Here is a 16,435-nt window from a genome sequence, read left to right as displayed (position 1 = left end):
GAAACGTCAGCTTTCCTGCTCCTCTGATGCTGCTTGGCCTGCTGTGTTCATCCAGCTCTACACCTGGTTATCTCAGGTGTTTTTATGACAGATTTATCTTGAATATGATAGGCGTGCCACTGATTTCTTAAGTAGCTACAGTAGCCAGGATCCTAGTTTGCTGCTGCGCCCTTTAAAATTCATGGATTCAGGAAATGTTCTCTGCTCACCAAACACCTGACAAATACGGAAGCTGTATCAAGAGGTCCAACTGCACTAGTTATAGTTGAATATTGATAGAATTGCAGAATAATCCCATCAACATGGAGTTTCTGGGTATATTAAATCATGAAAGTTTTTTTTACACTATCAAAGTCTCTGTCTTGTATCTTTCTCTCTGTGCCCTATGGCTAAAGTGACTGTTTCTTTTAAAATTTTGAACCACTTTTAAAAATGTGAACTACTGTTGGATGATCCTTTGTTTAGTGAGCAAAGTAATCATGTATTTTATTGTTTTTATAACCCAAGGCACAGCAATGCCTCTTCTTCCTCAGGCAGCTCAGGAAATTTGGCATGTCCATAAGGATCCCTCACCAACTTCTACAGATGCACAATTGAAGGCATACTATCCAGGCACATAACAGCATAGAATAGCAACTGCTCTGCCCAGGACCATAAGAAACTACAGAAGGTGGTGTGCACAGCCCAAACCATCAGAGAGGCCAACCTTCCAACCATGGACTCTACTTACACGGCTGGCTGCCGCAGAAAGGCAGCCAACATTATCAAAGACCCATCGCACCCTGGTAATGCTCTCCTACAACCTCTTCCATCAGGCAGAAGATACAGAAGCCTGAACACACGCACAAGAAAATTCAGGAACAGCTTCTTCCCGACCATTATCGAACTGATGAATGGAATCCCTAGCCTCAAATAAGGCTGGTCTTGCTAACATCTTCATCTCGCCTAGTGCGCGCCCTGTGGAATGTAATCTGTATGCCTCTATCTAAGTCTTTTTGATCTGTACATCCTTTGCTTACAATGATTTGCCTGTACCGCTCATTAACAAAACTTCACTGTATTCCAGTGCATGTAACAACAAATAAATCAACTGGAAAAATGCTTTCTCAATATGAAAAAATGGATACTGTTAGTTGATTCATGTTATGGAAATAAAGCAGCTCATGTTCTTTTCTTCTGTAAAGAAAGAAATGTTCACTGTGGTAGAAAATATTGGTTTGCTATCCAATGATTTTGCAAAGCAAATTAAAGCAACTGTTTTAAAATGAGAGGGGAGGCACTTGGTAAGTTAAACAAACCGAAAGCTAAAAGATTCAGTGTCAAATGGCATATCCTAGGTTGCTAAAAATGTGAAGAAATATTTACAACAAACAGTGAAAAGAATCTATCAAGCACTGGAGAGTTTCCACAGGATTGTAAATGAGGGAATATTATACCTATATATAAAAAAGAGTTATGTCCAATAAAGTACAGAGCCATTAAAGGAAGTTTGAGGCAAGGTAACGGAAATAACACGAAGAAGTGATCTGAAGGAAGACCTGTCCAGTAAATGATTAAGAGAAGCAAGAATTATCTCTCAATTAATATTAAGTAAAGCACATGAACCATGGAGATGGTCAGCCCTTGTGTCTGCAATGTTACGGATCATGGAGACTGCTTAAGTGAACTGGCCAGTTACATCTCTCTCATTTTTATTTTATTTGTCCCTTAATGGGTCTGTTTGTCTATCTATCTTTGAGAGAGTGGGGGCTAAAATCAAAGAAGATTGGGTTTAAATCAAAGACATTAGACTACCTAGCTGCTTAACTTTGCTAAATCTATAACATTACTTACAAATTGTTAATTATTCTCTTTAAGCTACAAACTTGGAGCCTGGTATTGGCTAGTCACAAAATCTGGTATTGGTTATTTTAAAAGTTTGGTTAGGAACCATTGGGGCAATTTTGAGCAGTCATTGAGTATTTTAATTTTCCTATGTAGAGAATACAGGGACAGGGAGTCTGATTTGATTTTGGCTATCTGTCTCCATGTCGTAACAATTTGTGGTGCCTTCAGACACTATGCTATCGTTGAACTATTGCGTAACCAAATGTTGTGTTATGAATGTCTACCATATGTTCTAAAACAAATTCATCAAAGTACTTGGATTTAGGAATTCAAGTCTTAACAGAATAAAATAGGGTAAATGTGATTGAGAATCTGATGCGGAACCCTTAACTAAATGCAGTTTGAACCAGCTTGGCGTTCATTACACTTAGAAGGTAGTCTGTATTTGTCTTGCAAGGTCAGAGTTGATTTCTAAGCTTGTAATAGAGCCAGGAGTCCTGAGAAAAATTTGCAAACTAAATTAGTACTATAAATTATTCATATAGCTTCAATGGGGAGGCAATGGTCTAGTGGTATTATCGCTGCTAATCCAGAGACCCAGCTTTGAATCCTGCCACAGCAAATGGTGGAATTTGAATTCAATAGAAATCTGCAATTAAGTATCTAACGTTGACCATGGAACCACTGTCAATTGTCAAAATAACGCATCTGATTCACCAATGTCCTTAGGGAATGAAATCATCAGCCTCACCTGGCCTGGACTACATGTGACTCCAGACCCACAGCAATCTTAACCGCCCACTGGAATGGGCAATAAATGCTGACCTAGCCAGTGACACCCTCATTGTATGGATGAATATTTTAAAAAATGACAAATGGTGAAACTTTAATTTCAAAAAAATCTTGAATTAAAACATTCGTGATCATGAAATTATTGTTGATTATTGTAAAATCCCATTGGTTTACTAATTTTAGGAAAAGAGATCTGCTGTCTTCATTTGGTCTGGCCTACATGTAACTCCAGATCCTTAACAATCTATCCTCTGAAATGGCCCCGCAAGCACTCAGTTGTATCAAACTGCTAACAAGTTTCACAAAAAGGGTGGAAATGGGCAGACCACCTGGAATTGACTACAGTATCCAAAACAACAATGGAAAACTCAGTCCTGTTGACCCTGCAAAGTCATCCTCACAAAAACCTAGTGGCTAGTGACAAAATTGGGACAGCAGTCTTACAGACTAGACCAGAAGCAGCTTGACATGGTCCTACTCAGAATCATGTAATGTCCCAGACAGTCACTATACGTGGATAGGTCCTATCCTACCAGCAGGTGAATCAGTACACCCCCATGTTGAACACCACTGGAGAAAGTACTGAGGCTGGCAAGTGTGCATAATATACTCAGCTTGAGAATTTCCATGTCTATCCCACTACTGACTGAGTTGGGTGAAGTCCAAAAAGACAGATTACTAGATAGGGTTAATGGCAGACTGTGAGCAATTCAACAAGAGGGAAAAACATATCTGACCTCATCCTCATCAATCTGCCTACCACAGATGCAGTGAGGATTCTTCAAGAATGAAAAGAAGAGATGCTAGAGTGACTTAATTAATAACATTGTAAAATACAATTGAGATGGCAGACTGGGTCATGTGTTGCAGGTGTCACGTATGGGAAATGCTGGACAGGAAGATGATCTACAGTGAACATCTGTAGGAAGTGTTTGTAGCTCAAGCAACTACGGATCCAAGTTGAGGAGCTGGAGCCCAAGCTGCAAACACTGTACCACATCAGGAAGGGAATATTTACCTGGACACTTTGCTCCAGGAGGCTGTCACACGCTTTCAATGAGGTACTTTAAACTCGATCTGTGATCAAGGACAGGAGTGTGTGATTGTGGGTGAGGCAGAAACAGGGATCCAAGGGGCAGCTCTTGAGAAGCATCTGTGCTTGAGGATGAAGAATTCTAGGAAGAACACAAAGCAAGTGAAGGATTGTGTCAAATGGAAAAAAAACACACAACGTGGCAAAGATGACAGGAATACAGAAGTTTGGGCAAGTTTTAAAAGTCAACAATCAATGACGAAAAGCAATAAAAAGGGGAGAAAATAAACTGAGGGCAAACTAGCAATATACAAAAAGGAAATAAGATGCCTCTTTAAGTGTATAAAATAAAAACAGAGGCCAAGGGAACAAAAGCCTCTTAGAGAATGAGGTTGGAGAAATAATAATGGGGAACCAAGAAAGGCAGAGGAATTGAATAAACACTTTGCATCAGTCTTCACGATAGAGGATGTTAATAGCATATTAAGGGGCTAAAGGTGGGGAGAGGGAAATAAACAGAATAACTATCACTAGAGAAAAGATAGTTGGGAAACTAATGGGAATAAAGGTGATAAATCACTTGGACCTGATGGATTAGGATTTCAAAGGAATTGTCTACTGAGATAGTGAATACAATGGTAGTAAATCTCCTAAGAATTCTTAGATTCCGAAACAGTCCCAGAAGATTGGGAAACTGCAATGTGATACCACCGCACCCCACCAATTCAAAAAGGAAGGGAGACAAAAAATGGTAACAATAGGCGAGTTAACTTCACACCTGTCATTGGGAAAATATTAGAGTCTATTACAAAGGATACAATCATAGAGCATTTCGAAGTGCTTAATAAAATCAAGCAAAGCCAATATGCTTCATGAAAAAGAAATCATGCCTGACAATGATCAGTGGTTCTTTGAGATAGCAAGCAGGACAGATAAAGGAGAACCAGCAAGTGCAATATACTTGGATGTGCAAAAGGCACTCGATAAGGTATTGCACAACAGGCTACTGAATAGAACGACAGCTCATAGTGCTGGGGCAGTATATTCGCACAGACAGACAATTGGTTAACTCAAAGTCAGACAGTTGGATAAAGGGGGCATTTCAAGATGACAACCTGTAATGAGGAAGAATGTGAAGGATTTTGAGAGGATTTAGACAGTAAACTGTCATAAGAATTGTTTTAGGGATGGCAGACTTCACTTATGAAGCTGGGGCTGTTCGCCCCAGAGAAAGAAAAGGGTGAAGGAAGATTTGAAAGAATGATTCAAATTCACGACAGGTCTAGACAGTGTAAATGTAGAGAAATTATCCCACTGGTGCAAGAATTGAGAACCAGAAGACAGTAACTTAAAATGATTCAAAAAACCAAATGGAGAGAAGAAAAATTGATGCAGCGAGTGATTAGGAACTGATTGTACTACTTGAGACTGTGAATTCATTTCGAACTTTCAACGAAGAACAGTGTAAGTATGTGGAGACAGAATATTTGCAGGACTGCAGGGGAAGGATGAATATTCAATAATTCTGTAACTGCAATTTTAACAAAACACTTTGACTAGTGGCACAAGATACTCTTTTTCAACTGTGATTGACTAGCTAATAGGTTTCTTTATCATCATGCAAATAACTTTTCTATATTCACTATTAACTAGCTGTTGGCTTCCTGCCCTTCAACGAACATTTGCACTGCTCTCTCATTAACTCATTGCTTTGGTTGAGTGATTTGTTTACGGCTCTAGTATTTGAAGTCGTCACAGGTTTATAATTGACTAGTCAACAGTAGTAAAATAGCATTCAGGAATGCCGTAGAATGACTAAGGTAACTGAACAATTGAAAATAAAACGTCCTCTGAAATCACATCCTCTGAAATTTAAATCTATTCTCTATTTTAATGATTTTGATTTCTCTATCATTTAGAAGTAGATTGTAACTGCCAGAGCAAATCCTATAGAACCAGTTGTGACTGTTTACATTTAGTTTTATTCATTTGTGGGATGTGGGCATCGCTGGCTGGCCAGCATTTATTGCCCATCCCTAGTTGCCCTTGTGAAGGTGGTGGTGAGCTGCCTTCTTGAACCGCTGCAGTTCACCTGCTGTGGGTTGACCCATAATGCCATTAAGGAGATAATTTCAGGACTTTGATCCAGTGACAGTGAAGGAACAGTGATATATTTCCAAGTCAGGATGGTGAGTGGCTTGGAGGGGAACTTGAAAGTGATGGTATTCCCATATATCTACTGCCCTTGTCCTTCTCGATGGAAGTAGTCGTGGGTTTGGAAGGTGCTGTATGAAGACTTTGGGTGAATTTCTGCAGTGCATCTTGTAGATCGTACACGCCACTGCTAATGAGCGTCGGTGGTGGAGGGAGTGAATGCTTGTGGATGTAGTGCCAATCAAACAGGCTGCTTTGTCCTGGATGGTGTCAAGCTTCTTGATTGTTGTTGGGGCTGCACTCATCCAGGCAAGAGGAGAGTATTCCATCACACTCCTGACTTGTGCCTTGTAGATGGTGGACAGGTTTTGAGGAGTCAGGAAGTGAGTTACTCGGTGCAGTATTCCCAGCTTCTGGCCTACTCTTGTAGCCACTGTGTTTATGTGGTGAGTCCAGTTGAGTTTCTGGTCAATGATAACCCCTAGGATGTTGATAGTGGGGGATTCAGTGATGGCAACACTGTTGAAAGCCAAGGGGCGGTGATTAGATTGTCTCTTATTGGTGATGTTCATAGCCTGGCATTTGTGTGGCACGAATGTTACTTGCCACTTGTCAGCCCAAGCCTGGATACTGTACAGATCTTGTTGCATTTGAACACGGACTGCTTCAGTATCTGAGGAGTCACGAATTGTGCTGAACGTTATGCAATCATGAGGAAGGGTCACCAGTCCTGAAACTTTAACTCTGTTTTTTCTCTTCACAGATGCTGCCAGACCTGCTGAGTTTTTCCAGCAGCTTTGTTTTTGTTCCTGATTTACAGCATCTGCCGTTCTTTCGGTTTTTATTATGCAATCAATCATCGGCGAACATACCCACTTCCGACCTTATGATGGAGGCAAGGTCATTGATGAAGCAGCTGAAGATGGTTGGGCCTAGGGCACTACCCTGGGGAACTCCTGGAAAGATGTCCAGGACCTCCAACAACCACAACCATCTTCCTATGTGTCAGGTATGACTCCAACCACCAGAGCGTTTGCCCCCGATACCCATTGATTCCAGTTTTTCTAGGACTCTGATGCTACACTCGGTTGAATACAGCCTTGATGTCAAGGGCTGTCACTCTCATTGCACCTCTAGAATTCAGCTCTTTTGTCCATGTTTGAACCAAGGCTGTAATGAGGTCAGGAACTGAGTGGCCCTGGCAGAACCCAAACTGGGCGTCACTGAGCAGGTTATTGCTCAGCAGGTGCTGCTTGATAGCACTGTTGATGACACCTTTACGTGTCTGTCTTCCTATCTTTAATAGTGTGTAAGTTCTGTATAAATAAATCTCTGTGGAACTGGATGGGCAGAATCTTACAACTTAAGCCTCTGGAGGAACAGTGAGACCATTTTGGAGCTGAAAATCTGAACTCTCAAAAAGCAGGCCTTCCAGTTGTACTTTACTAGAGCAAATCAAATCAGAGCACGCTGCCCATTAAAATCAATTAAGTAACCACAGCTACTCACTGTTTCCAGTTACAAAGCATTTCTAAACTGAATACATTCTCTAAAAGAGCTAAAACACTTTTGACTTAGAAACTGAAATGTTACAATAGTTCTTGACAAGTTAGTGGAAAACCTTTACAGAGAATTTGTTATCAATCAGAAACCACAGTAATTAACCTTTGTAACCTCATTAGTTAATTACAGTGAAGCACAGGTTGGGAGAGAGATTGGAGTAGTCAATCATTGTTGAACAAACTGTTACATTTCAGTTCTAATGTGAAATATTTCTGTGATGAGTTCCAGATGTTGCTATCCATATAAAAACTTAGGGACAAATGAATAATAAGGATAAATTCTAAATGTTTGACAGAACAAATGAGGCCTCTACAAAAATGGGGAGCAAAGAAAACTTTAAGGGGAAGTACATTCCTTCCGAATGCCGTCATTGGCTGTCAAAAGGACCTTGTGCCTATGTTTGTTTAGACTGTGTTCCAAACAACATAGAGATGATATCTACTTTAAAAAAAACTTTCTACTGACCAACCCAAATCTCTGATTTAGCCCAACAAATTCCACTGAGAGAACATCTGTGAGGTTTCTAATGGCAGAGGACAGGTTTTACTGTTACACTATTTCCACTTTTCCTGTTCAATTTACGTGGTTTAAAAATGTTTTAAGTTATATGTATACATTAGTGGAGGATACTGTAAAGCAGTGGTTATGTCAGTGAACTAATAATCCATGGAATTCGAGTTCAAATCATACCGTGACAATTTGAGAACTTGACTTTTTTTTTTAGATCTGGAATAAAAATAACCACGAAGCTTTCAGATTGTTGCAAAATCCCAAATGGTTGACTGATGAAGGGTCCTGACCCGAAACGTCGACTTTCCTGCTCCTCTGAAGCTGCTTGGCCTGCTGTGTTCCTCCAGTTCCACAGTGCGTTGACTCTGACTCCAGCATCTCTTGCTATCTCCGAGTGACTAAAACCTTACTGCAAAGCCTCTTCCAAGGATGTCCATCTTGAAGGAGTTGTCCTCCTCCCTCTAGAAAGACCTCAGTGGATCTCTCTCCCACTGTAATCCACTGGTGATCTCCTCTGCCCAGTTCTAATGAAGGGTCCCGACCCAAAACGTCGACTTTCCTCTCCCTTGATGCTGCCTGGCCTGCTGTGTTCCTTCAGCTCCAAACCGTGTTGACATGGTTCACTACTGTTCTTTCAAGGACGGAAATCTGCCATCCTTACCCAGTCTTGCCTAAATATGGCCCCACAGCAACAACAATATGGTCAGACTTTCTTGGGAATGTTCAGAGGTGTTGAGGCACTGGATAGAGCAAGCAATGTCCAAACAACACATCTACTCAATTCCTCAAGCACCCTGTACCCCACATGTGGCAGAGTTCACAGATTGGTGCATTGGACATTTTACCCATCGGAGACCCATCAAACCAGAGGGGAAGCAGGTCATTCTTCATTATTCACAACTCCTCAGATACTGGAACAGTCCCCAGTGTTCAAATGTAATAAGGTCTAGACAACATCCAAGCTTCGGTTGACAAGTGGCAAGTAACATTCATGCCACACAAATGCCAGGCAATGACCATCTTCGATAAGAGACAATCTAACCACTTGTTTGGTAACACATCCACAAGTATCCACTCCTTCCAGCACTGACAATCAGTAGCAGCAGTCCATACTATCAACAACATGCACTGCAGAAATTTGCCAAAGAACCTCAGACAGCATCTTCCAAACCCATACCTACTTCCATCCAGAAGGACAAAGGGAGTAGATACATAGGAATACCACCACCTGCAAATATATTGCTGTTCCTTCACTGTCACTGGGTCCAAATCGTGCAATTCCCTCCCTGATGGCAAGGTGATTCTACCTACATCACGTGAACTACAGCAGTTCAAGAAGGCACCTCACCTCCACCGTATCAAGGGCAACTGAGGACAGGCAATAAGTGATGGACAGCCAGCAACACACATGTCCCACAAGACAATAAAAAAAAAAAGTCATCTCAGGCCATTCCTTGGGATTGAAGGGGGTATTCCAGGCAGCAATGAAGCCTGGTTCATTGAATATATTCATGGCTCAGTTTTTTTGATCTACAAGTGAGTCATCTGTTATGTGGGGAAAGCAGCGAAGTGTTAAAACCACAATCAGAACTGCAAGTATCTCATTTCATGGTGGAACAGGCTTGAGGAGCTGAATGATTACATCTGTGTTTATGTTTTGTTAACAGGAGCAATGACAATGTCAAAATCTTTGGCACTTTTCACCACTCAACAGTTCACTTCTTAACATCTCTTTCCCTCCTAAGCCATGTCTTTTGTCACATCCCGTTTGTTCATTCACTTGCCTCAGCTGGGCTCATCAGATACACTTGACACGTTCTTAGTAGAGTTCCCTCTGCCATGCCTGGTCAAAAAATCTGAAGAGTGATGCAGCGAGAATGCCTCTTGCCAGACAAAACGATTGGGCAATTATAGAGGCAGAAGCACTGTGCCTATTGTAAATAATATCCTACATTGGTTATCATCAAGACCACAAAGAATTCATCAGGTTCTGCTGGAAGGGGGAAGGATGAAGAAGGCCTTATGTTGGCCTCTCTCCACTGTAAGGCCTTCTCCTTCAACAATAACTGCCTCCAATCATCCCTGTCCCCATTCATTCCTCGGATGTGGTGCTGGCTCAGATAAACAAGAGGAACATCCAAATGACCCAAGTGATAACCAATTTACATACAATGCAAACAGGGAAGAGACAGCAAACAGTGATCCCAACAGGATGCAGGGTGTGTAATACAAGTTGGTGAGTCAGATATTGGCCTCACCACGAAACTTACCAAATATTTTTACCCAACTCACCTAATTTTATAAAGGCAAAATACTGCAGATGCTGGAAAACTGACACAAATACAGGAAATGCTACAGAAACTCAGCAGGTCAGGCAGGATCTGCTGAGACAGACCATCTACAGAGAGAAACGGAGTTAACTTTTCCCAATCCGGTATAACTTTTCTTCAGAACTCTTTCTCTGGCATTGTCTGTGTTTACTTCAGCCTAATTTTAGTTGTGTATTTCACAGTGTGAAACTGACACAAGCTTGACTATAGACAACCATTATTCAACCAATTTTACGTACACCTCCTCAACAGAGCTGGCATAACGAAGCTTACAGTGGCTTTTACACTCTGTTTTTATGTACCTTGCTAGTTCACATCCATGTTCTAATCACTTTTTTCTTAATAAGTTGCCTGGTACCATTTTATTTCTGCCTGTCTCCTCCTGATTCCAGATAGTAACCAAAACTTGGGTGTAAAAGGCAGATTCCATTGAAACACACATGATTCAATGCTGCCAGGAGACTTTAGCAAGGTCAGTAACATATAAGCTGATAACTTCTCATTATCTCTGTGCATTACCGCTACTCTCACAGAATTTTAATTTCCTGTTTGGGACAACAACACTAGTAGCATCTGTGAAACGACTCACATTTCTTTCCTACCACTTTTAAACTATCTTTCTCCTTCTATTGATATATGGAGTAAACAAAAGTACAAAACATAATGCTGAGTTTGCCGACATAGAAAATGTGAACAGGATTGGCCATTCAGCTCTTCAAGCCTTCTGTGCAATTCAATATGATCACAGCTGACCATTCAACTCAATAACCTGTTCCTGCTTTCTCCCCATACCCTTTGATCCTTTTACTTCTAAGAACTATATTTAATTCCTTCTGGAAAACATTTAATGTTTTGCCTTCATCCACTTTCTGTATCAGAGAATTCCACAGGCTCACAACGCCTTCCTCCAATTTAGAACTTTAACTTTTAGATTCGGTCTATCGTTTTCCATCATTATTTTAAAGCTAAAAGAATTATGGTCACTGGCCCAAATGTACTCCCCCACTGACACCTCAGTCACCTGCCCTGCCTTATTTCCCCAGAGTAGGTCAAGTTTTGCACCTAATCTAGTAAGTACATCCATTTACTGAATCAGAAAATTTTCTTGTGCGCACTTAACAAATTCCTCTCCATCCAAGCCCTTAACACCATGGCAGTCCCAGTGTATGTTTGGAAGATTAAAATCCCCCACCATAACCACCCTATTATTCTCACAGATAACTGAGATCTCTTTACAAATTTGTTTCTTTGTGGTCCTGCTAGAATTTTACGGGTTTTCCAGGAGGTCCCTTCTTATTCTTCTAAACTCCTGTGAACTTAGTCCCAATATTCTACATGCATCTAAAGCATAAAAACCTACCAAGCATTCACAAAGTTTCAAGTCCGTAACAGCTATTTTCAGTTGTTAAAACGTTGCAGTCTTTTGAAAAATAATTTGATGATGAACAAACTTTGATTAGATGAACAAAAACAAAGTTGCTGGAAAAGCTCAGCAGGTCTGGCAGCACCTGTGAAGGAGAAAACACAGTTAACGTTTCGGGTCCGGTGACCCTTCCTCAGAACTCAGTTGTAGCGGACCCGAAACGTTAACTCTGTTTTCTCCTTCACAGATGCTGCCAGACCTGCCGAGCTTTTCCAGCAACTTTGTTTTTGTTCCTGATTTACAGCATCCATAGTTCTTTTGGTTTTTATTTTGATTAGATGAAGGTCTTGCAGAGAAAATATTGCTTGACAAATCTAGCCTATGAATGAATCATTGATTGGCATTGGTATATGAGACCAGGGTTCTTTGCTCAATTTATCAATGACTATCAATCACCGAAAGAGGAATAGAATATCTCAGTCTAAGACACATGGATGAGAAAAAGATGAATGGAAGAAGGGCCCTCAGGAGGAAGTCATACAAGAAGCAATTCTCCTACCTGAGCATCAGTGAACAACAATGTTATCTCTGTCCCTCAGTAAGGATGTCCTCCATGGTGTCAGTCATCAGCTGCAACATCATAGCAGGACAATTTACAGTATTACCAATCATTGACACAGGGACTACAGGACCAAACTTTTATGTATCTGGCTCCTTCCAGGCTAAAACTGAGATATCTGCAACATCTTGCAAGTTGTTATACATTGTTATGTAAAGAAGAATATTGAACTTCTCTGTCCATTTGAGGAAAATACGTTTCATTCTTTCTTATTAGGGAGAAACATGTAGGAGATCTGCTTCCCATATGACCTCCTGGCAAGAGTCTTCTCCGCCTTCTCCAGTAACCTCTACTCCTTTTCCAAAGATATTGCCTACTCTACTGCTGCACATGCGTTATAGCCGGTTTGTGAAGAAGCCTTGAAGATAGCAAAAACTCTTTCACCACCTGCCAAATCAATCTGTGTAGCTTTTCACAATATAGAACAATGATATAAAGCACAAGACACTTGTAGAATCACAGCAACAGCAGAAGAAGCAATTAACCAGCAGGATTATCCTTTTAAATGCTGATTTTGGGATCCTTCCAGCTGCTGTATACATGTTCAACTCTGTGAGCTTAAGAGCAGTCATTAGCTGCTGCTGAAATCAAATCAGTGTTACATGCAGATTGAAGCCAAGATTTGTCTGTTCTGCACACTTCCAGTGGATGTTCAATGCATAGATGCAAACTTCAACTTCAATATGGTACTCAGCACAACTCACACAATTGCACACAGCGCACATTAGAAATATAACAGCACTCATAGGACACAAAAGTCACATTGAAACTCCCATGTATCTTAAAACTGAGATGAACTGTTCTCCTTTCACCGGTTAGCAGCCGCACCTCCCCCACAGTGCACAATGTCAGTAAATGTACATAAATTGCATTATGGGGGGCGGGGTGGGGGGACGGGGCCACATGCCACCTCTGTCCTGTACCAGAAGTGAAAGGAATTCCATGCAGTCAACATTGTGATCACATACTGTAAATCATGCAAGTCAATGTTCAATATACTAGCAGCAATCACAATGCCTTCAGTCCGAAGCTGGCCATCAGCCAGCTGCATTTCAACAACCACAGCAATCCAAAGGATGATTGGTGAAAAAAAAATGAATTGACAACATGGCACATAACTGCAGTGTGCCAGCGATATGCACATGTACTCATCCTGCATACGATGAAAACTATGGTACTACACACAATGTGATAGAGCAGGCCATCAGTGCACTGAAACAGTGCACAGCTCTGGAAGAGCCTTGCGGTACTTATTGAAACACGTGTCAAGATTTGTAGTGATCTGCTGCTCACAGCACAAGTTTGCCATCATAAAGATACAGCCTTACCACTAGCCATATAGAAAGCAACTGAGGACAATAAGTTGGACGAGCAAGAGAGGACGAGCAGGTGCAAGAAAGGAGGAGGTAGACAAGAAAGCCTCTTTCTTGGTACTGTCTGTATGGGGCTCGTTTGAATGCAATTTTTATAACCGTAACCCCAGATCCTCTTACACGAACAGCTTCATATTGTTTGTCTTCTCTCTGGCATGGCTATCTGCTGGTTTGGCTACAATGCAGGAAGATAAATCACCACAAAATAAACATTCAAAACCAAATTTATCAACTAAATCTTACCATACTGTATACAAACTAATCACTCCAGTGCATCCTCTCTTGGTGCCTCCCTTGAAATAAGATACAGAACAATATCACTTTTTTCTCACCACTAATATATCAAAAATAACTGACAGTTTGTACAATTTTGAGAAAAATTGTTAGAAATCATGTCTGTGTAACTTCTAGTAACCCATTGTCATGTATTTGAGAAATCAAAATATCATTCCAAACCTGCAGCATGTGTCCATTACCTCAGTTTATCTGCGATAAATATCACCCGCCTCTCAAGCAGTAGAGATGCAAAGATCCTGATAATTTGCCGTATGCTGAGACAACGAAAGAGACAGTCAAAGTCTACGTGCTCCAATCGTGAGTCCATGGGGCGTCGAAGTTCAATAACCTGAAATGATAAGTTCAGCTGTCAGACTGCTGTATCAGTCACTAAAGATTTAGGAGAGGTACAAAGGTGAGATTGGTTATCATGCTTTGAGGTGGAAAAATGTTATGGTCAGCAAATAGGTTCTCTGGCGTATTCTCCAAATTGAGAAACAGTTGGCATTAATATTAGTGAATATATACCTAATAAAATTGTATAACATTCTGTCATTCACCATTTAACACAGTCATTAATATCACAAAGAAAAAGCATTCAAATATTTGCTCACTAATTTGCCTATAATCGTCTCTTGGATGTTTAAGATTATCTAGATTATATTTGGAAACCAAAATGAAATTTTCAAGGGCTTAGCACTGTATTCTAACAGAAGCAACTGTACAAAGATATTCTAACATTTTGTTTCTTTAGAACACATGGTTTCATATCATAATACCATCAAAACTGGTAGTTGAACCCAAATCGAGTATAATTATAAATAAATTTATGTTGGCTGTCCAATGTGAATATTTTTGATTTTCCCTTGCCATCTTATTTGAAATTCAACTACTACAACTGTGTTGTACATTTGCTGATAACCCACAGCAGAAACATTTATTAATACTGTGTTGTCACTGCAAAACTGAAGGCATATACTGTGACACTGTACTTTCTCAGCTTGTAAATTATCAACACAGCATACATAATGCATAATTTATTTTGTGACTTTTAAACATAATGACTAACAGCAAAAGAATGGTAATGGGTTTATGGCAGTTAGTTAGACTTAATGCCATTAAACTGTTTAAGCTTTGTTTAAATAGATCATGACTAGTAGACATTTTGATTGAATTACTATCCTGTGAACCACCGTCAGGCCTCAATTTTCTTATTTTACTCCACTATGATATGCATTACTTGTAAACTCTTTAGTTAACACAGGAATCAGGGGACTTCTTTATCTTCACTGAGCACCTTGCACTTAAAGCAGTAATTTAATTTTTTTTGGTTCCGAAAGGATCTTTGGAAACAATTTAATATATACTTTCAATAAACTTGCTGTCATGTACAGGTGTTTGGTCAATTTGTAGCTGGGTTTTGGTTGTTCAAAATTTTAAAAGTTAATTCCTAATCTTCTTAATTACATTATTTATCAATGGCCTTTTTAACAAGAGAATCATGCACCTCATTCCCAGCCCCTGGTAGAAAGGTCTTGACTCGTATCGTCCTTCCTGGTGCAGGGAAGGGTGACTCCATTAAACTTCTCATGAATGGATAGACCAGGGCAGCAGAAATTCCACGCCTCCTCTCCACTTCATCCAGAATCTGCTCAAGTACAACATTAAATGTAAATAAAACATCCCCGTACATTCTTTTTAACAGTCTTGCTTTAGGAATTACCAAACAAATTGAAGTAGTAAGCATTCAAGAAATATTTCGAGAAAGCACTATGCTGATGAGTTGCCGAAGCCACTGATGCTTTTCACATTCAGAACGCAAACAATGGGAAGGGTAAACATGCAGTACATGTAATAAAGAGATAAATGTGAACTGGACTGGCATATGCATCCAGGTGTTTTTGTGAGAATTACTTTAAATGGTAGATGAAAAGAATATGGCATAGAATTTTGGCCACAAATACAATTGGGAAGTGGGAAGCCTTCAAAAATGAGATAGCAAGAGCCCAGAGACAACATGTTCCTGTTAGGGTGAAGGGCAAGCCGTAGGTGTAGGGAATGCTGGATGACTAGAGATATTGAGGCTCTGGTCAAGAAGAAGGCGGCACATGACAGGTACAGAGAGCTGGAATCGAGTGAATCCCTGGAGGAGTAGAAGAGCAGTAGGAGTAAACTCAAGAGGGCAAAAAGGGGACATGAGCTACCTTTCAGGAACCTTACATGAGCTGCTTTCATTGGTCAGTGCACTGAGTACAAAAATTGGGATAACACGATGTAGAGCTGGATGAACACAGCAGGCCAAGCAGCATCAGAAGAGCAGGAAAGCTGACGTTTCGGGTCGAGACCCTTCTTCAGGAAAAAAAAAAGGTAGCAAAGTCTGCAATACGTACCAAGAACTTTATTTTGTTTCAACTTAGCATAACTTCTGAGATCTGCAAGCAGTGAATGGGGCAAATTGACATGGAGAGTATAAGGATGGGGAGCTCGTAAGTTGGTATAAAAGTGGCTTGAGGAAAGAAGGGTCAAGGGTTGGGTAGAGGGTTATAGGTTGGCAAGAAGGGGATGGGAGCACATGGCAGCAAGATGGGGAATAAG

General features: G+C 40.5%; 1 protein-coding gene across 7 annotated transcripts in view; it reads right to left on the bottom strand.

Moving 5' to 3' along the window:
- Window positions 1–16,435, bottom strand: part of dennd2b (DENN domain containing 2B) — a 397,329-nt gene that overhangs the window by 35,470 nt on the left and 345,424 nt on the right. For all 7 annotated transcript variants that reach the window (XM_048606823.1, XM_048606826.1, XM_048606822.1 and 4 more), the window contains exons 13-14: window positions 15,348–15,488; window positions 14,041–14,189 (exon numbers count right to left, since the gene is read on the bottom strand). In XM_048606823.1, the coding sequence (XP_048462780.1) occupies window positions 14,041–14,189; window positions 15,348–15,488 (290 nt within the window). The remainder of the gene's footprint in view (window positions 1–14,040; window positions 14,190–15,347; window positions 15,489–16,435) is intronic.

This window comes from Rhincodon typus, chromosome 17, assembly GCF_021869965.1.
Source record: "Rhincodon typus isolate 14 chromosome 17, sRhiTyp1.1, whole genome shotgun sequence".
In the NCBI taxonomy this organism is placed as follows: Eukaryota; Metazoa; Chordata; class Chondrichthyes; order Orectolobiformes; family Rhincodontidae; genus Rhincodon; species Rhincodon typus.
This window is presented reverse-complemented; position numbering and strand designations above follow the sequence as displayed.